Raw genomic sequence first — 26,385 nt, forward strand, 5'->3', positions numbered from 1 at the left:
TGGGAGGAAACAGGGCTGGAAAAGGCGGGAAGAAGCCTCCGTGGGGCCTCTCTAGGAATCTCCTGGGAGGAAACAGGGCCGGAAAAGGTGGGAAGAAGCCTCTGTGGGGCCTCTCTAACAATCTCTTGGGAGGAAACAGGACCTCCACCCTCGCATTATTTGGTCACAGAATGAATTAAGTTTGTAAGTAGAGGTACCACTCTACTTCGGTACTTCTGACATGAATGTATTAGTGCTCTTCTTAGGTATTACGTGCATAAATACATTAGACTTGACAAAATCGAATGAGAATTTAAAGATGATTAGTACCTGAACAAGCCATGCTAATATATTCAGGCTAAACAAATTAGCTAATAAGAAACCCAACAGATAAACCATCATTTAAGCATTGTTGGAGAACAGTTCCAGTTACTGATTTCTTGCCCTTCCTCGGTCACTGAAAGGAGCTCTGATACAGTTAAGAGTCCTATTTTTAACAGAAACTTTACAAAATAAAACACAAAGATGAGGATGGGTCAGATAAATAACAACATAAAAATGGTAAGAATCCAGCTCTGAAACAGACTGAAAAAAGGTTTTCAATATCAAAAGGTTGTTAAGACATGAAAAGTAAGAAGTAAAGGAAAATTGTAAATTTATAGTCGCATTTGGTTTTTTGGCAAGAGAAAAAGATAACATCTTGACTCCACTTAATGTCTATTGGCAAATGAAGATTAGTTAACAAAGATTGGGCAATTAAATACTCAACCTCTTTTACTGAAATCTTCTGAATGCTTTTTTTAAAACGTAAAATCAGCTATCTGGAATATACTCAGCATCAGGTCAAAATATGTTAGCTCATGATCCCAATTATAACTTGATACTTTTAATATGTTGTTAAAAGCTGTTGTGGTATTGAAAATTATTATTCATTTTCCTTGTTCCTTTTAAACCATTGTGTCTTCTTACCTTAGAGCCACTGTCAAGAACATGTGAATTAAAGCTCAATTTGCATTAAAAAAAAAGACTACCAGAGTTAATGCAGTAGAACAAGGAACCTTGCAAATCTCTTTTCTTTTTTTCAAAATATCAGCTATAACCATTGACCTGCTGAATAGGTAAGCTATTTTTCAATTTAATTTTAAAACAGAAGCACAAGTAACTTGCCTCTTTAGCATGTAATCAAAATATATAAGAAATGTTGCCAGCAGTTTTCTATTTTTTTTCCCAACAGTCTCATGATCAAATGAAGACACCCAGTAAAAACCATGAACCTTGCAACTGTGGGCCATTAGATCAACCCCAATTTGTCTGAATCATACGGATGCTGAAATCTATGCAGTGCCTCGTGACAACAATGTTTACCAATGCAAAATTCCAGGTATAACAGAAGGGACACAAAACAGGCAAGGAAGAACACTACCATTTTTATATTTTAGAAAATCCCAACCCTTGCAGCTAAGAAGACTGGACGCTATAGTTACAACACATCAAGAGCTGTAGAAGAATGGAAACACGATAGATAAATGGGGGTGGGGGAGACACCACTATGGCTATTTCCAGCCATTTACTTACAGAAAACCCAGCATAAACTGGGACACAGCAAGGACGAAGAGGCCTTGCTAACCAAACATACCCCAATAGGAAAGTAGCACATGATTTCTTTTTTTCTTTTTTACCTATTTAAAACACAGGTAGCAGGGGGAACAAGGATGTGGGGAGTAACTGCTAAGTTCCTTGTACTACAAGGAAGGAATGGAGTAAAAAAAACCCAAGCCTGCAGGCAGGTTTTTGTTTAGTGAGCCTCTTTCTTTTTTTCTTCTTTCTTTCTGTGCTGCTGGTAACCGTGGTTAAGTATAAAAACAAAGAAAAATAATCTATTTATTTTGTAGAACAAGTCAGTAGTCCGAGACATAGAAAAAAGTAAAAACCAGTCCTTAAAAAAATGGGTTTACTAAAACAATTGTTATTTGGGAATAGTCCCCCACCCTCTTCCACAGCCACCTATCTTCCAGAAAACAGAGGGGCGGGGGGAAGTTAAAGTGGATTTGTGGCCAAGGGAAGGCCTTTAAATTCATCAACAACTAAAGGCGTGGAAGCAAACCGCATCTTATGGACAGCTTACTGGTACTGCAAGACTAACTCGATGATGCTGGGAATACTGTGACTTAAGATTTTCACAGAAGACGTATCAGTGCAGAATCAAGGAAAAGCTGGGCTGCTTGCAACCCGTTAGGGAAATCTCATGCACTCATGATATCCATGACCAGCTGCACCTTGCTTTAAACAATTGAGTGACGGTATGTTGGTAAAGCTTAAGACAAGAGAAAAAATAGCTACCAAAGCAGGAAGGAGTGCTTTGCCAAGGTAACATGCCTCAGCTCTGAATTCATTAATATGTGAGCTTTCCCCAAGAAGGACTATGATCCAAAATTTCTTTGGGGTCAATACAAAGCCAATGTTTTCGAGATCTACAGTTCTTCTGCTTCTAAGGGCAGAAGAGAAAGGAGTTTTCTATCCTCCTGGTGTGGCGTTTAAAGCAGGTTTCCGTAACGTCGCCTCAATGACCTGGCTGAAGGGAAACTATTTCCTCTCAACCAAAGGGCCATTTACTGGACAACTCAAAAGGGCTCAAGATTCTCCAGAGTGCTCTCAATTTAAAACATGTCGAGGCAAAATATATATATTTACATATATATCCAAGGGCCTCACAACTGCTTAGTCTGAAGGCAGCAGCTACACTCAGCCTTCCGCAGGAAACATGACTGGGCCTTCGAACAAGATGGGATCTGCATAGCTGGGCCAGTACCCCATTGCCTGCGACAGCCGCTTCGTGTAATGGAAGCCAGCTACATATGGCCAGCTCCACTATAGGGCTGTATGTCTGCCGGAAGTGCAGCTTCCCAAGCGGCCGTGTTAGCTTCTTAGTGTTCCATTTCCCTCAAGTTCCATCAAGGCCAAGTAGCTGCTAACTTGTCTTCTTGAGGTCTTCCATGGGTAGCTTGTAGCTCAGCAGGAAGTGAGGTGGGGTGGGGCTACCTCCCCCTTGCTTCTGTTTCTTTGCACAGTTAATACAGATGTAATCTTCACTTTCTGCCATCTCTGGTGAGACACCGACACAAACTTGATGAAACCATTCATCACAGCCACCGTCGCATTGCACCCAGTCTACCTGTAAGACACAATACGTGCATGCATGTTAGTTTTATTGCATGAGTTCATCGTTTAGCAAACACCTTGTTTAGAGGTTGAGTGGATATTATTCAAGAATGAGCATGTAACAAACAAACAAACAAAAAACCCCAGTACCTTTACCTACAAATGCCTCTACTTACGAACTTTTCTAGATAAGAACCGGGTGTTCAAGATTTTTTTTGCCTCTTCTCAAGAACCATTGTCCACTTACAAACCCAAGCCTCCGAAACTGTAACCGGAAAAGACAGGGAGAAGCCTCTGTGGGGCCTCTCTAGGAATCTCCTGGGAGGAAACAGGGCCGGAAAAGGCCGGGAGAAGCCTCCGTGGGGCCTCTAGGAATCTCCTGGGAGGAAACAGGGCCGGAAAAGGCCGGGAGAAGCCTCCGTGGGGCCTCTCTAGGAATCTCCTGGGAGGAAACAGGGCCGGAAAAGGCCGGGAGAAGCCTCCGTGGGGCCTCTCTAGGAATCTCCTGGGAGGAAACAGGGCCTCCACCCTCCCTGTGGTTTCCCCAATCACATACATTATTTGCTTTTACATTGATTCCTAGGAGAAAAATTATTTCTTCTTACAAACTTTTCAACTTAAGAACCTGGTCATGGAACGAATTAAGTTTGTAAGTAGAGGTACCACTGTATTAGATAATTGTCTAGAGAGATTCTCAGTCATCCAGGTCTTGGTTGTCCCCAAGGGTGCTTTTTCAAGAGGCAATGGGACTTTCTTGTTTTTTCTTTGAAGACGTTTTGTTTCTCATCCAAAAAGTTTCTTCAGAGCTTTGGGACAGTATTAGATAACCTAAAATATACTTCCTTTTTAAGGAGCCAGCATCATGTATGCATTTTATGTTTTCAGCATCAAAACTGTGTTCCAAGTCACTCATATGCAAATACATTTTATAAAATATGAAAAATCCAGAGGAATACAAGGTCCATACAAATATCAATTCTCTTACATTATAGTGTATAATACCTGTGTCTTTAAAATAAGTGTGTAAAACATCTGACACTTTTAACAAATAATGTAGACAAATTAACAAAATTAACAAATTCTCAGAGAGATCTGACAAGTCATCATAGCAATGCTAGATATCCATTTAACAATGCGGGTAGCAGTACCTAGACAAACATGTATACGACTTGGAAGCTGTACAAGATTAATAGTTGGACGGAAGATCAAGAAAACCCAGTTGGGATGGTAAATTAGGGAGATGGCAGAGGAAACAGCTGGAAGAATGGAGTGACATTCCATATTATACATATTTCAACATTTCCAGAGTCAATAGAAGTTGAGAGTGAGCCAAAGCTATCTTACTCAAACATTTTTCAAAAAAAATTACATTGTTCACTTTCCAGTTATCCTCATACATAACTTCAAAAAGAATCTGGGAGATAAAATGATCAGCCTTCTCTATTCAAAATGAAATCTATATTTTAAAAGTACTCTGTCTCCTTCAAAATAAGACATCCCCTGATAATAAGCCCAATGAGACTTTTGAGTACATGGCAGTAAGGCCAAGGATTCAAAAGAAGTTAAGACAGAGTCTTGTTTTCAGGAAAACACGGTAAAATGGAAAGAAATATAGGGAAAAGTCTAGACCAGAAAATTTGAGTTCAAGTATCCCAACAACTATAGGCCTTATCTAGGAATAAAAGCTTAGCTGCTCCCAACTTGAGGAAAGATATGACTCATTGTAATTTCATATAATGCTGGCATAACCATGAATCCCTGCCATCGTGAACTCTTATCAAGATAAATTGATTTCATCATTAACCCACAGTGGCTGTAGGACTACTGTAAAATTCTCATCCAAGCTGAAAACAGGTTTTCCCTCTCAGTGATTTTTTTTTATTTCCACAAGTGCTTTTAAGTCACTACTCAAAGGATTCCCGGTTTGTTCTTCTGCTTTAGTTTTAGTTTGCAGAAAGGTAGTAGAAGATTAATGGCCACTATACATTGGCAGAACTGGGACAAAGAAGGAAACTCGAGTAGGTGGACGTGTTAAAATGACAGCATTGAGGGAAATGACTATTTCCTGTATTTTAACTTAGGAGGCTCTTTAAAACCCACCTCTGCCGTCAGGCATGGGGGGATTGAAACATCTCCCCCGGGCCTATACAGTTTATGCATGGTGTGTTTGTGTGTATGTTTGCTTTTAATAATGGGTTTTTTAGTGTTTTTTCTTAAATTATTAGATTTGTTGTACATTGTTTTATTATTGCTGTGAGCCGTCCAGAGTCTACGGAGAGGGGCGGCATACAAATCTAATAAATGAATGAATGAATGAATGAATGAATGAATGAATGAATGAATGAATGAATGAATCCAACACTGATATCCAATCCTGTTTTCTTCATCTTTGTCTCTAAGTAGTTCATTTGCAGCAGCAACTTTTTTAAAAAAAGATGCTACCCTGGATTCAGATTCTGCCAATGCAGAGCATTCTGAGGGGCACGATTTTAACCCTGCTGTTCTGTTTAAGAAAAGTAACAAATCTTATGTTCCCGGGTCACCCTGACCCGGACCGAAAACTCTTCATTTGCAGTGCTTATGTTTGGTCTTTTTGAAAGCTTTTTTCACTTGGAAAGTAGTCTGAACATTTCTGCACACAATGATATGAAAATTGAAATGAAAAAAGTAAATCTTATTGGTTTATTTTGCGGATATAATGCACGCCCCCCCTGTTTTTGTGAAATTTTTTTCAATTTATGGATAGTTTTGCTTGCAAAATGCATTCTATTTTACTAAAGTTGGTATGGGATTGGTAGCTTGAACATTTCTGAACATAATGATATGAAAATTGAACTGGAAAAATTGATGCATATTGGTTTATTTTGTTGATGAAATGCACGCCCCCCCATTTTTTTTAAATAGTCTTCACTTTATGGATAGTTTTGCTAGCAAAATACATTCTATTTTACTAAAGTTGGTGTGGGATTGGTAGCTTGAACATTTCTGAACATAATGATATGAAAATTGAACTGGAAAAATTGATGCATATTGGTTTATTTTGCACATAAAGTATGCCTCAATTATTTCAATTTATATAAAAATTATGCTGTTAATTTCAAACTTACATACTTTTTTTTAGTAAAATGGATTTGTTTCATAAAATTAGTTCTCTGGCTACAATGTGGTTGATTTTCAAAAGGATATTCCAAATATTTCTAGACAAATATGTATAAACAGTGACAATAATGGCACACAGCAAGGCCGAGGGGGGGGGGTGGCCCTTTTGTGGCAAAAATAAACCAATAAGAACCATTTTGTTCAGTTCATTTATATTTTTCTTATATTCAGAAATGTTCAATTTAGTATATCAAACCTTTTTGGGGAAAATTCCTTAGGGATTTGTAGCCTTAAAAAATAGAAATTGACACAAAATTTAAAAAGGATGGGGGGAGGGGCTTTTTGATCAAAATAAAAATATAAGTCTCAATTTTTCCAGTTCAATTTTCATATCATTATGTTCATAAATGTTCAAACTAGTTTTCCAGTTGAAAAGGTTTTCAAAAAGACCAAATTCAAGTGCCTAAAAAAAATCATTTTGGTCCGGGTCTATATGACCCGAACAGACTAAGTGTGACTTTTTTTTTGCCCAGAAAAAAAAATTTTCCCCCACCCCCACAAATATTTTTTTGATGGTCAGCATTGTTAAATTGAGTAAATGAATGCCTAAGATTTTAAAGAATATTTCGGATTTGGAGCATAAAAAAATAAAAAGTGAAAATGGTTGCAAGCAGCTGAGGGGGGAGGGGAGGCCTTATTTCTGATGTTAAAAAACCAGTAAGAATCATTTTGTTCAGTTCCTTTATATTTTTCTTATATTCAGAAATGTTCAAGCTACCAATCCCACACCAACCTCAGTAAAATAGAATGCATTTTGCAAGCAAAACTATCCATAAATTGAAAATTTTTTCACAAAAACGGGGGGGGGCGTGCATTATATCCGCAAAATAAACCAATAAGATTTACTTTTTTCATTTCAATTTTCATATCATTGTGTGCAGAAATGTTCAGACTACTTTCCAAGTGAAAAAAGCTTTCAAAAAGACCAAACATAAGCACTGCAAATGAAGAGTTTTCGGTCCGGGTCAGGGTGACCCGGGAACATAAGATTTGTAAATTTTTTTGCCCAGCAAAAACTAAGCCCCCCACCCCCCCAAAAAAATTCTCATAGAGAGAACCCCTGAAATGATGAACCAGCATGAAATTTCAAGTTTCAGATATGCAGGGAAAATTTTTTACAGGGACTCAAACTTGGCTTCGGGTCGCATACGACCCGAACAGAACAGCAGGGTTAAATCTGGATTTCATTCTGGTTAACACAGTAGTCTTTGCTTATATTTTATGACCTGGCTAGAAAAGGCTTTGATTTTGTTCAGCTATCCAAACTGCAGCGAGAGAGAAAAGTGGCAGTAACTTTTACAATGCTACTTCTCTACAGTAAATAATCTGATGCTAAATTCACCCAGCGCTTAATGCATTTCCCTGGTAATGGGCACCCCCGTCAAAAAAGGGTTAGTTCTTGAAAAGAGGAGAACTTTTATTACTCTTTTTCTTCCCAATGTATCTCTTTCTATATCAATTAGTAAAATTTATTTATGATAATTAAATGTAAATATACAAAATATAAAGAAATGTATCAGAAAGGTAATAGAAATGGATTAAGATCTGTTAAACTAGAACAAAACATGTGAGAAATACTGCTTTTACTCCTTATTCTTTTACTTTTTTTACTTTTTTCTTTTCTTCTTTTTCATTTCTGGAAAACAATAAAGATATTTTATAAAAAAGAAAAGAAAAGAGGAGAACCATCTCTATATTTGCTTAACTGAGTTAATGATCTGCTACAGATCTGTCTTAAAAGATTTTACATCTCTTGGAATGTCCTAACTTTTTTACTTGTCAATGGTCAGATTAGTGGGAAAAACCAGAGGCTGCCTTCAAGCAGCTGCACCCAATTAACTTTTTAAATTTTAAATATTGGCACACTTTCTTATCTGTGAATACCACAGGAGTAAGTGTAAAGGGACAAGTGTTTTCAAAACTAATTAACAGATACTGTACTACTATTTTTATCTGTGTTTTTATCTGATGCCACTGTTATCTGAAAAATATAGTCCTGTGAAATGTATTTTCAAGCAACATGCCCTGGAAGCTACAGTAGCTTTCTATTAACTTGTTTGCATCTAATATAACAAAAGAGCAAGACTGTGACGCTCGATGTCTTTGTACTGTTTATATCACTGTAAGTTTATTCTGCAGATTGGAACAATTAGCCAGGAAGTAAACCGGCAGGTAGTCCTTGACTTACAACCATTCATTTAGCAACTGTTCTAAGTTACAATGGTCCTTTTTTTTTTGGTTTATGACCAGTTCTCACAATTATGACCATTGTAGCATCCAGAGGTCATATGATCCCTATTTGCAATCTTTCCAGCTGGCTTTTGACAAGCAGGATGGTGTGTGTGTGTGTGTCAAATTTTGCTTATGTGAATATGATTCACTGCAGTGATTTGTTTTAACAACCATGACCAAAAAAAAGGGTGGTGGTCATAAAATCAGGCAAAATTCACGTAACCACCATCTTGTTTACAGATGGAAATTCTGGTCCCAATTGAGGTCATAAATTGAAGATTATCTGTAACTTCTTTCTGGAACAGATCAAAAGCCAATGTAGCCTAGCATCCTGTTCTTACTTTGGCCCACAAGATTACAGATCTCAACTATAATGCAAATGTTTTCTTGCTCACTTTCCTTCTAATGCTAAAGAAAAGTCATCTATAGTCTTTACCATTAATTTCTCTTGGTGCCTTTTTTGCACCTTTAAATGTTGTCAAGATAATAGATTTTTAGCTCATTTGTACTCTTGCTATCCTGTTTTATAATCTTACATATTTGATGGGTGGGTGTGCTTGCAAATGGATACACAAGCTTTATAAGATAACTGCAGAGTTTGCATTCATAAAATTACTTTAGAGATTTTGTTCATTATGACAGGTGAAAGCTCAAAGGTTTACAAAATGAGGTCGGTTGTGCCTTTCCATTAGATAATCTTTTACAGCACAGACTGCACTCTCACTCCTGAAAGAAATTAGAGCGAAACATCTCCCTAAATATCATTGATATATATACAAATTGTACTTGATATTATGCATGAGCAGATGAAACAGCTGTGATTTTCATTCAATACATATGATGTAGAATTATGTTTTGAGACAAGGACTGAATAGGAAATGCAAATTAAAGTCAAGTATGGCCAATTAAAGTCAAGTATGGCCAATCATGATTAACAGATCCTTTGATGACTACCAAGTCAGGTAAAACAACTCCTTCAATGAAGAACTTTACAGCGGACATGTTCTCAAGCTCATCTCAGCTTAAATTTGGAGCATTGCTATCAAGAACCACTTTTTAACATCTTATTTCTTAAAGCACCTAGAGCTTTTCTTATTAAAAATCAGGATGTTAAATATCTTCATAATCTGGGTGAGAGCAACAGATTCAAGATCAGCCCTGGCAAGACTGGCTAGTTATGGGTACATGTCCACTACTGGATCCAATGATTCCAACTCTTTAGCCTTGATCATTGATCCTTTAGCCCATTCAAAGCTGGCATGAAGTTTAGGGGTCTTCCTGGACCCCAATACCCGCTTCACGCAGATCTATCTTGTGTACCAACTACACTAATTTCTGAATCAGAAGCTCCTTGGGATAGTCACTCATATAATGCACTGTATATGAAGTCACCCTTGAAAACCACTTGGAAGCTACAGTTAGTCCAGAATGTGGCAAGCCAAGTGTTTCTGTATGCCTGTGTAACACATCTGCTTCTTGGCTACGCTGGTTGCCCAGATATGCCAGGTTTTTGTGTATAGCTAATCTTATCTGCATTTAGTATTATACCCAGAGCCGTTTTGAATTGGATGTCATTACAAATTTAATACATTAAATTAAATTAAACCTTGAAGCTGGAGTACTAAGCAGTAAACTCCAAAGACTGTTTTAAATTTATCATTCCGGGTCATCTCCTGAAATGAGTCATTTGGCATGTATTATTATGCTTCCTACTATTAAAGGAAGGACAAATTAACCAACAGATTTCTTAAGTATAACAATAATATAGTTAGGACACAAGTATACATAACTGTCTTCTGCCGTGAAATGGTTTTCCTCTTATTTGTTAAAAAAAAATGTACCAGTCTCTTTTCAATTGACAGTTTTGAATTGGACAAGCATTTAATAAAAAGGCATAAATTAGTAGTATATTTTAAATTAATTTCTACCACTATTTACAAAGTTTATACAAAATGAAATAACCAGTGCATTGTATATATTAATCTATTGTGTATGTGATTAGTTCATACAACAAAACGATTTAATTTCTTCAGAAAGTGTTTCATAGTTTTCTGCAGTTAAGCCCTGCAGCAAAGTTCTGTCTTTTGCAGCATATGGAAATTTTTGCAGCAGCTTCAGTCCTTATGCAGGGGTTACATTTCCCACAAAGGAACAGCTTTTGTTATTTGCTCACTTAAAAACAAAAGTCTTCCCTTATTAGACAATACATTTTTAATCTCCCTTGTTCCCAAGCATGATAAAGCATTCTATTGCACATATCCATCAGCTATCTTTAAGGCATCGCTGATGTAGAAATGAATCCTGACCATATCACACACACACACGCACATACATACATACATACATACATATATATATATGCATACATACATACATACATATACATACATACACACACATATATGCATACAACAATGCATGCACACACGCACTTTCAAAATTGATTTATGGGAAATTCCCTAAAAAAAATCACAAAACTCCTGAGAGTACTGCTCTAAGCAGATTGTCTCTTACTGGAATCCATAGTTCTGCAGACCTGCAAAAATTCTACAAAGGGGGAAAATAATAAAATTTACTATAATTGAATCCTATCACTTCAAAAAATCTATGCAGGTTTACTACCAGGAAGAATAAAAAAACAGGGCATGTGGCTTCCTTCAACTGACTTAAAAGTTTTTGTGCAAGAACCTTTGGAAGATTAATTTTCTGTCATAAAGATAGCCATTTTAGGGACTTCAGTATGAAGGAACAGTATTGTAATAGACAATTCTGGATATCAGCAGGTTTTTTACAGCATTATCAGGGAAGCAGACAAAGCAATGTGAAAAAACTTATAAATGGAAGAACAATATACAGTTTCCCAGGTTTTTTTACTAATTGTCTGCTGATGAGCAAAACCCAGTAGCCACCAACAAATCTACTTGAACAAAGTCTCATCCATATACATACTAAAACAGTATATATACCAGCATCAATTGGTGCAGAATGCAGCAGTAAACAACTATGTGTGCTTCTAGTCTGTACTGGTTGCCAAGTTTGCTTCGGAGCCCAATTTCAAGGTGCTGGTTTTAATCTTTAAAATCTTCCATGGCCTGGGGCTGGGTTATCTGAATGGCTACCACTCCTGACTATATTTCCCCATCCCAACGGGTCAGATAAAGGAGGCATGCTTTGGTTTCTGCTAGTAGGGATCTATGCTCAGAAGGTTCTAAGACGCAGACCGTCCCTGGCATCATGCCTACCATTTGTAACATCTCCTGAAGTTAGGTTAGGTCAGTGATGGCGAACCTATGGCAGAGCCATATCTGCTGGCAGGCGAGCCGTTGCTGTGACTCACTCTAACGTGCATGTGTGTGCTGGCCAGCTGATTTTTGGCTTACACAGAGGCTCTGGGAGGGCATTTTTTGCTTCCAAAGAGCCTCCAGGGGGATGGGGAGGGCGTTTTTACCCTCCCCCAGCTCTAGGGAAGCCTTTGGAGCCTGAGGAGGAGGAAACATGAGCCTACTGGGCCCACTAGAAGTTGGGAAACAGGATGTTTCTGGTCTCCAGAGGACCTCCAGGGGGTGGGGGAAGCTGTTTTCGCCATCCCCAGGCATTGAATTATGGGTGTTAGCACTCATGCATGTGTGATAGCGCGCCCACACGCTCTTTTGGCACCCGAGGGGAAAAAAGGTTCCCCATCACTGGGTTAGATGTTCATGAAGTCCTTCAAGGCCTGGCTTTGAAATCTTAACAATGATTCTATCACTGTAGTTGATGTTCATTTGCTCATGGCAATGTGTTTTTTTTATTTTTTTAATAATAGCACTTAGCAACAGCACTTAAGATTTATATACCACCTTCAATGTTTTTACAGCCCTCTCTAAGCGGTTTACAGAGTCAGCATATTGCCCCCAACAATCTGGGTCCTCATTTTTACCAACCTTCCAAGGATTCAGTTACTGTGGATTTATCAACCACGTCTGCTGGAAGTTTGTTCCACGGATCTACTACTCTTTCAGTAAAATAATATTTTCTCATGTTGATCAAAAGCAACATGAGAAAATATTATTTTACTGAAAGAGTAGTAGATCCTTGGAACAAACTTCCAGCAGACGTGGTTGATAAATCCACAGTAACTGAATTTAAACATGCCTGGGATAAACATATATCCATCCTAAGATAAAATACAGAAAATAGTATAAGGGCAGACTAGATGGATCATGAGGTCTTTTTCTACCGTCAGTCTTCTATGTTTCTAACCTCGGAAGGATGGAAGACTGAGTCCACCTTGAGCCTGGTGAGAACTGAACTGCCAAATTGCAGGCAGCAGCAATAGTCTGCAGTACTGCACTCTAACCACTGCGCCACCGTGGTTCATGGTGACTATTATACATTTTTAAATAACGATTCTTTATTATTCCAGTTGTGTTGTATGCCGCCCAGAGGCATATTTTGTGAGACAGGGGTCCCTATAAATTTGATGGATAAATAAATCATAAAATCCCTTGTCAAAGAGCAGGTTTGTAGTTTGACCTTTTAAATAAAGCATGGCAAAAAAATCTTTCAAAGATACAGCCCTGGAGTCTGAAGCAATGATCTTTGAAAACATCAATCAAGGTAGACCCACCTTGTCCTTGCACGGCCTCTGGCAGTTTTGTGCAGCGCATACTGCATTTTCATCGTCCGACTCTTCTGCTCCTGACCAGTCGTACTTGGAGGGGATGTCCAACACCTTCTTCTCCCTCTTTTTTTCATTGCACTCTTTCACCAGCTCCACCTTTGTTGCAGCCACTTTCTCACGCTTCTTCTTTCGTTCTTCTTCTTTAGCCAACTTTTTGGCCAGCTTGTTCAGCTCCTTTGTCTTGTCCATGGTTAGTTTTAGCTTCTTTTTCTTTGGTTTCTCCAACTTCTTCAGCTCTTTAGACTTCTGCTTTAGGTCGCCAAAGAACTGCTCTGCTTTCTCTAGTTTGCGCTTCCTTTTTCTCTCCGAAGCGTCTCTTCCCCGGGTTTTTAATGGCTTCTCGTCCATGCTCTCATCCTTCAAGAAACAAAAGATGTTGATAATTGCCAGATTATTCCCTTTCCCATCATAAAAGCAAAATGAAGAAGCTAGTTTCCATAAGCACATGGCAATTCCAAGTGAGTGAATAGGCTCATTAACAGAAGAAAAGAGACAAAGTAAATAATAATCAAAATGCCAATTTAAAGTCTAAGGTGGCACGCTGTATTTTGGAACCAAAGGGGTGTTAAACAACTTGTAAAATAACACACATGTACCACAAGCTAGTAATTTGATTTTTTGGGAAGAGCCAATCAGAAGGATTGTAATGGAAAGCAAGTCATCATTTGCAAAAAGAGTTTGAGACATATTTCTTCTTCCTCTACCTCAAAAATGAATTCTTTTCTGGAGGCTGAATTTGTCCATTTCATTTTCAATATCTATGAGATCATGAGTTCAAGTCCTACCCTAGCCATGAAAGTCAACTGGGTGATCTTAGGCCAGTCACTTTCTCTCAGCTCAAACACCACACAGAGTTATTGTTGGAGGAAAAATAGGAGGAGGATTTGCTGGATATGTTTGCTAACTTCAGTTATTTGTAAAAAAAATAATAAAGGCAGGATATTCATATATGTACATTTTACAATAACAGAGCCTTAGACTTTGGGCTTCCTCTGCTAATGCCAATCAACAAACTTTTTGTTGCATTTGAATTGGAACGACCCCCACATTGCTGGCAATTGAAACAGGGAAAGGATATTTTTGCATCGAATTATAAGATCCTTACCTCAGGATGCTCCTGACTTTTAAGCATGAATATATGGTATAATGTTCCACTGTATGGATTCAGTGATAAATTTTTTAAAAGGAGTAAATAAGAGTGGAAGGGCAGATGCAATGGGATGATAGTGTCTTTAAAGAAGACTTTGGTAGGGGAGCAAATCCTGAAGAGTAAATTAGGAGGCAATTCAAGAAAGAGATGAAATAGCAGCAGTGCTCTCTGCAATACCATTTTGCCAAAGTTAATTTTACATGCGAATTTGCTGTTTTATGATAGAAAATGCCTCTATCTTTACCTCCATGATATGAAGAAATCTATCTTCAGAGGGTGGATGTGTGGCCTGCAAAATCCGCCAGATGTGCTGGGTTTCATCAAGAGATACTTCTAAGATATCTCCTATCATCATTAGATCTTCTAGCTGTGATTTGGCTCCAGAAGAGAGTTCAAGCACAGGAGGTTCTAAACTGCGAGGAACTAATGGGCTTTTACGGGGTTGCTTTCTTGGGGTGTTGGAACCTTTCAAAAAGAAGCACAAAGGGGAAAACAAACATGTTTAAGACCAAAGGGTAGAAAACAAAGAACATGAAATGTAAAAAGGATTAAAGTTTTGATTTCTTAAAATTCAATTGCCCAGTTTCTTAATAGTTGATGGCCTCTTTGTCATTCAGTATAGACAGGCAAGAAGACATGAAGTCATTTGGTTTAAGACTCTAAAGAAACTCAGAATCTATAGTTAATTGTTACCCAGGTAGCACTAAGCACCTATTTGGAGTACACAACCTAAGATTCCAGAGATACATACAATTTCTGAAAGTTGCACTGATAGTTGCAGAAACAGAGCATGATTAAATACTAGTTCTAATTAAGTTTCCAAAATGATTTGAAAGAAGCATGGGCAATCACCTATTATTCATTAATAGCCACAATGTTTTTCAGATTTTTATGTGAGTTTTTAAAAAAAGATACCATCGTTTTAAGAATTGTTTTAACTCATTAAGATATCTGCTTTTTATGTAGGTTTATGAAGAAGCCTGAGAAAATATATGTACTTAATAGTAGAGAGCATTCGGAGAAGGGCGGCATACAAGTCTAATAAATAATAATAATTGTGCTCATAGGGCTTCGAAAATATACTATATAGCAAATGTCCAGAGTATCATATCCTGCCTGCCTGTCTACCTACCTGTAAATGAAGTTAACCAAATTTAGTTTTCATCTTGGATTCACTAATTTTGGGCTCCAGAGTGCTTCATTTTTTAATTTAATTTATAAACTGCTTAAATCAAGCTTATAAATTGCAATGACAAATAAATGTCATATAAATATAATTGTAGTGGAAAAATTTACTTTGAGAACAGCTTTTTGATGCTGATGAATATGCATGCTCAGCACAGAAAGAGGGAGCCGTCCACATGTGCGTTACTACTTCTTCAGATTTGATTGGAATTTCTTCATCACAGAAGAGGTTGGGCTCCAGACTGCTAGATGACTTTACACTGGCATTGTCCTAAAGAAAAGTGCAGCAGAAACATGAGATTATGGAGCGGAATGTAACTATTTTAATTCAACTCATCAGATTTGTTAACAGAATTAGAGTAATTTTTTTTTGGTGTATGACACATGTCCCCCTCCACCCACCCCCAAAAGAGGATGGAAATGTTGGTGCGTCTTATACACAGAATACAGCCAAATTTTTTGGCCTCCAAAAACTCCACCCCATTTTTCGCAAAGATGAGAAATGCAGAGGGTTTGGGAGGCCTACAGATTGATCCTGGAAGCTGGGGAGGGCAAAAACGTGACATGTGGAGGGTTTGGGAGGTAAAAAACAGGCCTGTTTTTTGCAAAAAGGGAGGGGGTTGTTTTTGGCCTCTTTAGCTCCCAGGAGCACTCTGCAGGTCTCTCAAATTCCCCGTGCGCCCCGTTTTTGTGAAAAATGAGTCCATTTTTTGCAAAGGGTTTAGAGTGCTCCTGGGGGCCGGGAAGGGCAAAAACTTTCTTTTTCCCGTTTACCTCTTCAAAATCTTGGTGCATCTTATATTCCGGTGCATGTTATAGTTCAAAAACTATGGTACATTAAATTTATTTGAGCAATACAGCAATATATGGCCAAAGATATAGCAGAGAGAGGACAATGCATTTTGCTTTTCTAAAAATGTAGTCTGCACTAACTTTTTTTTTTAAATCAAAATTTCCCAAGGGGCTCCTGATCATCTCATTGCATCAAACAACTTTACAGTATATGATTTGCAAAATTTGTTACTGGTGAATCCCATTAAAGGAATAAAACAATTATGAACACAAGTGAGCTCAGAAATGTTATTGCAAGGCTTACCTTTATATCATAGCCATATGCTTCCCTAATGTCTTCATCTGAATCCGTCTCCTCGTCATCGTAATCCATAGTCTGTCGAGGAGATGAGGATACACTACTTGTAGCCCGATTAAACCCAGATTGCTGAAAACTAGTCAAATGACCCTATGTGAAGAAATACACATCCAGTAAAACTTGTACAGGGTAACAAAAGTTACTCAAGTTGATTAACAGCACTGTAAATCAGATTACAAGAAACTAATATTTGCTTGAAAATTATATTTCTAATAAGAGTTGAAATTTCACATCTAAGCTTCTAAGACATAGCTACAAATGCTCTCTCCTTTGTTCATAGATATTAGAACACCATCCTTGCTTCTTCACTTTTATAACCATTGTCTGTAATATGTTGGTAATTGATACAGTACCTGAAAATATTAGAATTTTCTAGATACCACAGGCATCAAACAAAAACAAGCATTAATCATCAATGATCATGATCTGCGGAGAGGGGCGGCATACAAATCTAAATAAATGATTAAATGATTATTAATAATCATTTGGGATTTATATATTTATTAGATGCTAATACATAACTTCTTTGCTAACTTCAACAAAGAAAAACAATTATTAAACCCTTTTGAAAATACCTTTTTACATAATCCTTGCTAGGAAGCAAGCCGAAATCTCAAAATAAGAGCTATTTCCCCCTAATTATCTCTGCAATACAAAGCAAAGAAATGCGTACAGGAAAAAAAATGGCAATATGTGGGACTGTATATTCTAAGAGCTCTAGCCAAGGAAATTAATGGCAAAGAATGATAGGAACTACATTCAGTACCTGATGGGTCACTGAAATAAAAATGAATTCAGTGTTAAGTGTAAAGAGATGCAAGTCCCAAAGAAAGTTATAGTTGGAAAAAAGAATAGCCAATAAGAAAACAATGTCACATTAATTTCTTATTATAAGTACAATTCCTGAGTGATGAAAATATATTATATTCATGTTTGAAAAGCTGTGTTGTTTGTAAGATTTTGGAATTTCCTGCATTAGAATATACCAGTGATGGCAAACCTATGGCACGGGTGCCAGCCAGCTGATTTATGACTTGCACAGAGGCTCTGGGATGGTGTTTTTGGCTTTCAGAAAGCCTCCAGGAGGATAGGGGAGGGCGTTTTTATCCTCACCCGGCTCCAGGGAAGCCTTTGGAGCCTGGGGAGGGTGAAACCCGAGACTACTGGGCCCACCAGAAGTTGGAAAACAGGCCGTTTCCAGCCTCCAGAGGGCCTCCGGGGGGGTGGGGGAAGCTGTTTTCGCCCTCCCTAGGCATTAAATTATGGGTGTGGTAACTCGTGCATGCACGATAGCGCACACACACGCTCTTTCGGCACCCGAGGAAAAAAAGGTCCACCATCACTGGAATGTACCGTAATTTGGGGGAGTATAAGATACACTTTTCCCCACACACTAAAAGAGGATGGAAATGTTGGTGCATCTCATACACTGAATACAGCCATTTTTGGTCCGGAAACCCTACTCCACGCATTCAATTTTTAACAAAAACAGGCCCGTTTTACGAAAGGACTGGGTGCGCAAAGGGTTTTGGAGGCCTGCAGAATGCTCCTGGGGGCTGTGGAGGGCAAAAACGCGATGCGTGGGGAGTTTGGGAGGCCAAAAATGGGTCAGTTTTTGCACAAATGGGGACAGTTTGCTTCTCCCCCCCCTTGTTTACCTCTTCAAAATCTTGGTGCGTCTTATTTTCTAATTAATGTATATTCAGTTATGTTCCTAAAAAAAAACCCTTGTTTTGTTAGTCTGGGTTAACAACTCTATATAAAACATCAACTTTTAAGTTCCAGAAGGGGAGCACTCAGCCTTGGGTGACAAGGCTGAAGTGATAAGGTCATTATCCATAGGAAGGGAGAACTGCTTTATGCACCCCAGAAATGAACTAATACCTGTAAATCGGGATTGGCAGCTGCCTTCTGGAGCTCCGCGCTGATTATCTTCTCTGTTTTCTCACGTGCCGCCTGTTCTACCATACGCTGGCTCAAGACAGAAAGTTTGGCCAGTGCAGAAGATAGTTCATCGGTGGCCAGGGCTTGCCGTGCTCGGTCCTGCCAGCTCATAGCTCGCTCTGTCAGGCACTGCAATGCTTCCCCCTCTGGCAACCGTACCGGGAGTTTTTGCAAGGACACTAGTAGGGATAAAATAGTCTCAAGGCGAGGCCTTCGAGACCGCATGCAAAGCGGGCACAAGAACTTGACTTCTTTGGCAGGCCAGCTGGAGCCCTTTTTTTGGGAGCTCGTTTTGGGAAGGGTCACGCAAGTGCTATGAAACCAGTCTTTGCAGAGTTCACACTGTAGCATGAATCCACTGGCCGTCTTGCGGCAGATGCAGAACTTGATTTCTTCAATGCGATCCACCATCGTCATCTTGGCCAGGTTGGCCTCCCTGAGGGCGTGCATGGCTTCAACCTCTTTCTGTTCCCGGTCTTTGAAGACAGCCACCTTTTCAGAGGGGGTGGGGGGAATAGTAGAGAAACACTCAATGAATTTCACATTCCTAGACTGGTCCAACTTTTTTAAAATATGCATTGTATAAATCAGGGGTCCCCCAAACCTGGCAACTTTAAGGCTTGTGGACTTCCGTTCACAGAATTCCCCAGCCAGCATAGCATAGTATAGCTGGCTGGAGAATTCTGGGAGTTGAAGTCCACAAGTCTTAAAGTTGCCATCTTTGAAGACCTCTGGTATAAATGAATGAACAGAATACTTGTTCCAATCTGCAACGCTTAAAAAAACCTAATATAGCAACAGCAATGGCACTTAGGCTTATATACCGCTTCACTGTGCTTTACAGCCCTCTCTAAGCAGTTTAAAGAGTCAGCATATTGCCCTCAACAATCTGGGTCTTCATTTTACCAACTTCGGAAGGATGGAAGACCTGGTAAGGCTCATGGTTGACTCATATACACTTGGATCAAATTTAAAAAATGACTTGTGGAGAAATAATCATATGTGGAATCTAAAATCATTAATATTTTCAATAGAATGCAGGTAGTTCTCGACTGAGAACAGTTCATTTAGTGACCGTTTGAAATCATGATGGCACTGAAAAAAGTGACTTATGTCCATTTCTCATACTTATGACCATTGTAGCATCCCCATGGTCACATGATTTACATTTGGTTGCTCGACAACGGGTTCGTATTTATGATGGTTGCAGTGTCTTGGGGTCATGATCACCTTTTGCAAAATTCTGACAAGCAAAGTCAATGGGGAAGCAAGATTCACTTAACGACCGTGGTCTACTAAATTAACATCCACAATGGCTCACTTAACAAATATGGCAAAAGAAGATGTAAAATAGTGAGCAAAACTCACTTAAATATTTTCTCAACTTAGCAACATAAATTTGGGGATCAATTGTGGTGGTAAATTGAGGACTCCCTGTATCATTTTTCATTACCACCTGAAACTTTCTTATTAAGATTTAATCTGGCTTCCTTACGGAAAAGATTCATAAACAGAATTGTGCTGCACAATATTTTTTCCCCATCAACCTAACTTTATCCATCATGAGTCAAGAAACACAGGGGGGCTTTGAAAGATGGTTGCACAGTACTAACAGTTTTATATCACTTGATATGAATGACAACTTACAAGCTGATAATCACAGCCTGCCAATCTACCTGCCAGACAGGTACAGACCTAAAATCAATACCTTCAGAGAGAAAAAAGATGCTGCTTGTTGTATTGACACACAGAGAGATAACCCAGCAAGTCACTCAGAGATAGACTGCTTGAATTATTCTTTTCAAACTGCCCCCCCCCCCCCAAAAAAAATAGACAGATGGTAGAACCAATAGAGAAAAACTGGAGAAAGAAGCAGGAGAAAATAACGAGAGTCTCTTCAGCTTCCCATGAGCCTCAAAATTACTGGAATTTTCAGGAAATCCAAAAATAATTGAAAAAAAGGAAATATCTGTTTTGGGAAACTGCTGCAGGTGTTGCATTAGGTTTAATCTTTGTATTATTGTTTGGTGGTAAAAGCCCGGATTCTATTTTCTGCATAAAGTAGGGAAAGTTTTAGCTGTGTAACTAGAATATTTCTGTGGAATTTGGTATTCTCCCATCCTTGTCTCTCTTTTAAAGTTTTTTCCCAAATATATTTTAGCATTTGTAACAGAATGCTGCCATCTTGTGATATGCCTGGGACATATCTTTTCCATTTTATTTTGGATTCTCTTCTTTAACAGGGAATCTTTGCATCTTAACATCTAACGTTACCATGAGTTAAAAGTTATAGAGCCAGGAACTTCCATTATTATATATAATACCATATATTGTATCATATGATATAAATATATAGAGAAAGATGGCTATGAAGACCCAGAGGGCTTCTTAGAATGTTTGAGATATCCATCATTTTTGCCTATGGGCTCAATCCTTCTATTACATCCGTTTTATCTAAAGTAGATATATAATAGCTGTTTTAGAATGCATAAGACTATGAATGATCCTCAAACCAATGTGAGCCTGGGGAAAAATGTGGCTTTTATAAAATTAACTTCTTGAAAAATGAAGCTGCATTAACGAACTGAAGCAAGCACCCATGTTTCTAGGCTCTTTGCAAATTCCAGAAAACTCTTAAGCCCTAAAATTTAGATGTATCTTAAATAATAACTTGGCTAAGATATTCTGCAGCAGCTATAACTGCTCACACAGTGCTAGATCCCCAAAGCATTTTTACATGACACATTTGTTCCCAGTAGTACTCCAGCAAGAACATTTGATAATTCCAAATCCTAGACTTCAATCGACCATCAAGGCTTTCACTCTCTCTAGACTATAGCTTATTGAACACTTTAATAAGTAACTACTCATTGTGTCCAAACAGATTTAGGATTTCCGAAAGCCTTCTTGGTATTGATTGAAAAAGATACAGAACTGAGTGTCATCAGTATGATCATCTCTGCAGTCGAGTTTTGCCTACTAATTCAATTATGGGGTTATAAATCTTAATGTCCCCATTTTAATCTCTTTTGCCGAGTTCTATAGGTGGGCTTTGGTGAGTTGTCAGATATTTCACAATTATGCTAGCTATAAATTTAAAGCTACAAAAGAAAAATCAATTTCTGGTCAGCAGATTCTGTAATTATTCCAAAAGGAATTCAAGTTTGCTAAAGTGATCTGCACAACTGCAGTGTTTATTCTGCGCTCAAGTGTAAAGATTTAGCAGGATGTTCAGCAAAGAATGACAACTTGAAAACTCAAGAAAGCATAAAATGGGTTTTAAAGTTCAAAAATATGGTCTGTTATAATGTCAATAAGTTATATAGGTAGTCCTCGAGTTACGAATGTAATAGGGCCTGTCCATTCAATTCATACCTGGATGATTCGTGGTGAGTGAATCTTGTACCTTGAACAAGATCACTTCCTGCTTTTGCCACACATTTGCTAATTTAAAGCATGGGCGAATGCGTGGTTTGTTAAGTGCACATGAGGTATCTCAGGGTAGGAAGGCCCTGGTGGTGCTAGTGATGGAACAGGCCCCCAAGGCCTCCCCAACCCACTAACCTACCTCATGCTTCCTCTTCCCTGCCTTGCTGGAATCACTTACCTTGCAAAGGTCTGTCTCTTATCTGATGAGGTTTCTTTCCCTTTGAGTCAATGGAAGCTCCTAGGTGCAAAATGTGTTTGTGGTGCCTGTCTCGTACTCCTCTCCCCCTCCCCAACTCCTTTACGCTACCACTGGGACCCTTTTCATCCAGAGGGAGACCTGATGGAGAAGCTTCACCTGTGTGGACCTTTGAAAGTGGAGGGATTTGCTCCGTTGTGAAATGCCCCATAGGCACTTTGAGGTCTTTGAAAACAGAAGAATTTGTCCTGTTTTCAAAGGCTTCATAGGCGCCGCCAGGGCGTTTCAAAACAGAGCAAATTCTCCATTTTGAAAGGCCCCATTTACATGCAGAAGAAGCTTCCAGTCTCCATCAAGGCAAAGTGTCCCGGTGGTGGTCGGAAGAAGTTGGGGTAAAGGAGCAGGAGACAGGCAATGCAAACACTTTTCGCGCTGTGAATGAAAGTTTTGGGGGTCTATGATCTCACAAGAGTTCAGGCACCAAGTCTCTGCAAAAGAGGGTGTGTGCCCTCTTTTCACATGATATTTACAGCACCCAGGAGGTTCTATCAACTCTCCTCTCTTTCCAAACCAAAGAAAACATGGCAGAGAGGAGACAGATCTTGTAAGGTAAGTGAGTCTGGTGTGGCAGGATGAGAGGGGAAGCAGTTGTGGAGACTAAAGGCAGGGAGAATGGGGAGAATGTTGCAGACCTCTGCAGTCGTTTGTTAAGGACGAACAATTGCTCTGATATTGCAACATTTAAATTTGGGTCTTTCTTGTAAACACTAGGGGGCATCTATCTCGTAATTTCAAAGGGGTGCTAAATGAATGCTCATAACTTGGGGGTTATCTGTACTAGTCACATATAAATCAATAACTAGAATGACGGTATGGATGGGCAATTCCAAATGTTATCTCGAAGGATGAGATGTTATCTCTAATATCCAATTTAAAAGTCTAACAGCACTGAATATTCAGAGTATGAAAATGCTAATGACTAAATAAAATATAGGATTCTTACTTTTAATAATGCTTGCAAACCTAAGACCTGTGTTGTTAGTTGTCTCTAGGAACTGACTACAACTTAAACAAAAATCAAACTTTAAAAGATTTGCATTATGTAAAATGCAATTCTTAGAAGTTTCTTATTCAAAGAATTCAAAAAATTATAATTGATAATTATAAAAAATTAAGACTAATAATTATAGCATAAGCATAAATGGATCCCTTTTTTTAAAAAAAAAAATCAAAACTTATAAGAAGGTAAACCCTGAAAATTCTGTCATTTTACCAATGGAATGGATCAGCAATAGTTAACTCTGATCAAACTCTACTGAATACCTTTCTATGGCTCCATCTTCCCAACAGAGTGAGAAAAAAAATGGGGCTTCTATTACAATATGTACATTCTAATAGCTATTAGTTCATCCTGTAAAATCTGGAATCTCTGGACCTCCAATATGCAACTTCAGATTCCCCAAATAATGGACCAAATCTGTTACTTCAGAAACTTCTACATACTTGATATATATTTATATTAATTGTTTTAAGGCCAAAGTTATTTTGTGTTATCTGCATCCATTTGCTATAAACTAACAGAAAAAATATAGAAGCATCCCTTCTGTCATTACATAAATGAAGTAATTACATCAATGCAATTCTGATTTAATGAATATCTGTGTTTAATAGAAAGCCTTTCCTTCAAGAGGTCCATTAAATCAAGATTTAATGTCTGTTATAAAAGTAATTGGCTTTTAGATTCATAGTAAAGTAAAAGATACCAGAGCTTCCGACTGGGAAAAAAAGAATAACCAAAAGAATATGGGCCCTCACCACAGCTGCAGTATCCCTGTATTCTTCTACTCCATCTTCTAATTCACTCAAGGATTCCAGGTCAAGATCTTTTTCTTTCTCCTTCTCTATCAATTCCTTTACTCTTTTTCGTCTGTTCTTGCTGCTTCCATATACGCCAATGTCAGTTCGAGGGCTAAGAACCTATAATAAAACAAAAGAAAAGAAAAAGATCAGGTATACAAGTGGGTTGTTTTTTTTTTACAAAACCTTAAAATTCTGTAGGGCAATTTTTGTTAGAACTCAAGACATACCCACAGTTCAATGGGATCTGGGTTATGCTAATTTTAGAAGGATTTTTATACTATCAGATGAATTCAAGCTGAGACGGCTTTGGCTTCAGTCAAAACAGTAAACTTTCCTATAGGCAATCTGCTTACACAATATTGAAATTCTGTGCAGGTAGTTCTCAACTTACAAACCTAATTGGGACCAGAATTTCCATTGCTAAGCAAGGAAATTGACTTGCGCCTGACCTTACAACCTCTTTTTACTGCAGTTGTTCAGCGAATCACTGTAGCTAAGTGAATCATGCAGTGCAAAGCAAATCCAGGTTCTCACTTTGCTTGTGGGAAGTTGGCTGGAAAGGCCACAAATGGTGATCACATGACCCTGGGACGCTTCTACCATTTAAATACACCCCAGTTTGCCAATTGTAACTGTGGGGGATGCTGCAAATGTTATAAAGCATGAAGATTGCTCCTTTTTTTCCTCTCCTTCATGAACTTTGAACAGTTGTTAGATGAGGACTAATTCTATCCCTATGCATAACTGCTGTTATTTTAAACTCTTAACTTACATTTTAAGGCTACATCAATCATTTGCACGAAAAAAAAGATCATCAACAACAATTGAATTTGCTACTCTGGATCCCAGTAGCTGTTTCCCCAACTAACCTGTAAAAGTGTGTAGCTTGAATTCTTCTTCAGAAAAGTTCGGCCTGTGCGTTCCCTCCATGCACGGGCTGCTGCTACCTGTGAGTCAACTTGGGGCAGTGCATCAAGACGGACAGGTATGAGGCGACCTTTTGCAGACAAATTCTCAAGTTGCTCTAGATACGCATAATTACTTCCATTCTGCGTGGATTGAAAAAAAATCATTCTTATCTATACTCTCTCATAATAGAACTAAAGGAACTGATCACAACTTAAAACATGATTTTAATCGCTGCATTATTTTAAACCATATGTTGGTCTTCAATGTAACTACTACTGGGATACCCAATGATAAAAGGAGTTGACACAATAAAACATCCCGATGAACATGAATGCAAGAATAGAGCAAGATAATACAATTATTGCAGAATGAAACTTTCAATTTTAATGAAGAACATAGTTAATTAACAAGGGGTTTTATCCAAAATACATTTTTAACTGAGTCAAATGCAGTTGTGTGTTATTAGATAAGTCTCTTAATTAGTAGATGGCTTTATTAAAAATATATTCAGATTCAGCAATTAAGCCCACTACGAGTACCTGTAATTAAATTTTAAGTTTAATTACAACCTGAGCCAGAATCCTCATTTTGTGCTAAGCAAGTAAATTTTGCAGCCAGAAGCAAGAGAGTATTACAATGTTATTATTTCACTTAAAATGGAAGGCAGTATCTGAACACTTGCTGAACTGTTTAGAATTAAACATACTTGAATGGCCTCCACTTTGGCTGTCCAATCTCGAGCACGCTGCAAGGCTTCTCTCAATGCCAGAATGTTGGGCAGGTAAGCTGGAATATTCTTTGCTTCATTCACAATACTTTCCAGAGCGGCAATACTTTGTCGAGGTCTAAGAGCAGAGAGAGAAAAAGGCCATCACAATCTTATTTCCTGATCCAAATCCAAAATAAGAACTCAGTTACAAAACAGGACTATACCATGCAGCAAATGCCTCAACTGCGTCAAGAATAATGCTAATTACAAAGGAATTAAATTAAAGCTTAAAAAATCCACAAATAATTCAACTGGTCAGAAGCACTCATCATAAGATTCACTAGAATTATTCAGTTTTCAAAAGCCATAGAAGGCCAAAACAGGAAGGTCAGATGTTTCTAATTTTAGGAGGAGACTGGAAGCATGTCACCATCAATAGTATTTCCAAAGATGTAAGAATTGGGCCAATTGACTCCAGGTGGAAAAACTGGTCCTGCATATATCTAGATATCAAGCAATACAGGGATGCATATATAATTATTACAATCTGGAAATCGTTTTGGGAACCAAGCTGTGTCCAGAGTACCAGTGTAACATGATCCAAGTGCTAGTGACAGATGCTACTCCTACTAAAGAAGGCAGAGCATTTAGGATTGGTTTC

At 38.2% G+C, this 26,385-nt stretch overlaps 1 protein-coding gene across 2 annotated transcripts in view; it reads right to left on the reverse strand.

Moving 5' to 3' along the window:
- Positions 1 to 1,390: 1,390 nt before the first annotated feature.
- The window catches only part of KDM5A (lysine demethylase 5A), a 53,699-nt gene continuing 28,704 nt past the window's right edge, over positions 1,391 to 26,385 (reverse strand). For both annotated transcript variants that reach the window (XM_070756448.1, XM_070756449.1), the window contains 9 exons: positions 25,722 to 25,860; positions 24,976 to 25,155; positions 24,062 to 24,223; positions 18,562 to 19,113; positions 16,624 to 16,767; positions 15,639 to 15,798; positions 14,587 to 14,807; positions 13,139 to 13,549; positions 1,391 to 3,151 (listed from right to left, as the gene is read on the reverse strand). In XM_070756448.1, the coding sequence (XP_070612549.1) occupies positions 2,948 to 3,151; positions 13,139 to 13,549; positions 14,587 to 14,807; positions 15,639 to 15,798; positions 16,624 to 16,767; positions 18,562 to 19,113; positions 24,062 to 24,223; positions 24,976 to 25,155; positions 25,722 to 25,860 (2,173 nt within the window). In that variant the 3' untranslated portion in view covers positions 1,391 to 2,947. The remainder of the gene's footprint in view (positions 3,152 to 13,138; positions 13,550 to 14,586; positions 14,808 to 15,638; positions 15,799 to 16,623; positions 16,768 to 18,561; positions 19,114 to 24,061; positions 24,224 to 24,975; positions 25,156 to 25,721; positions 25,861 to 26,385) is intronic.

This window comes from Erythrolamprus reginae, chromosome 6, assembly GCF_031021105.1.
Source record: "Erythrolamprus reginae isolate rEryReg1 chromosome 6, rEryReg1.hap1, whole genome shotgun sequence".
Classification (NCBI taxonomy): domain Eukaryota; kingdom Metazoa; phylum Chordata; class Lepidosauria; order Squamata; family Dipsadidae; genus Erythrolamprus; species Erythrolamprus reginae.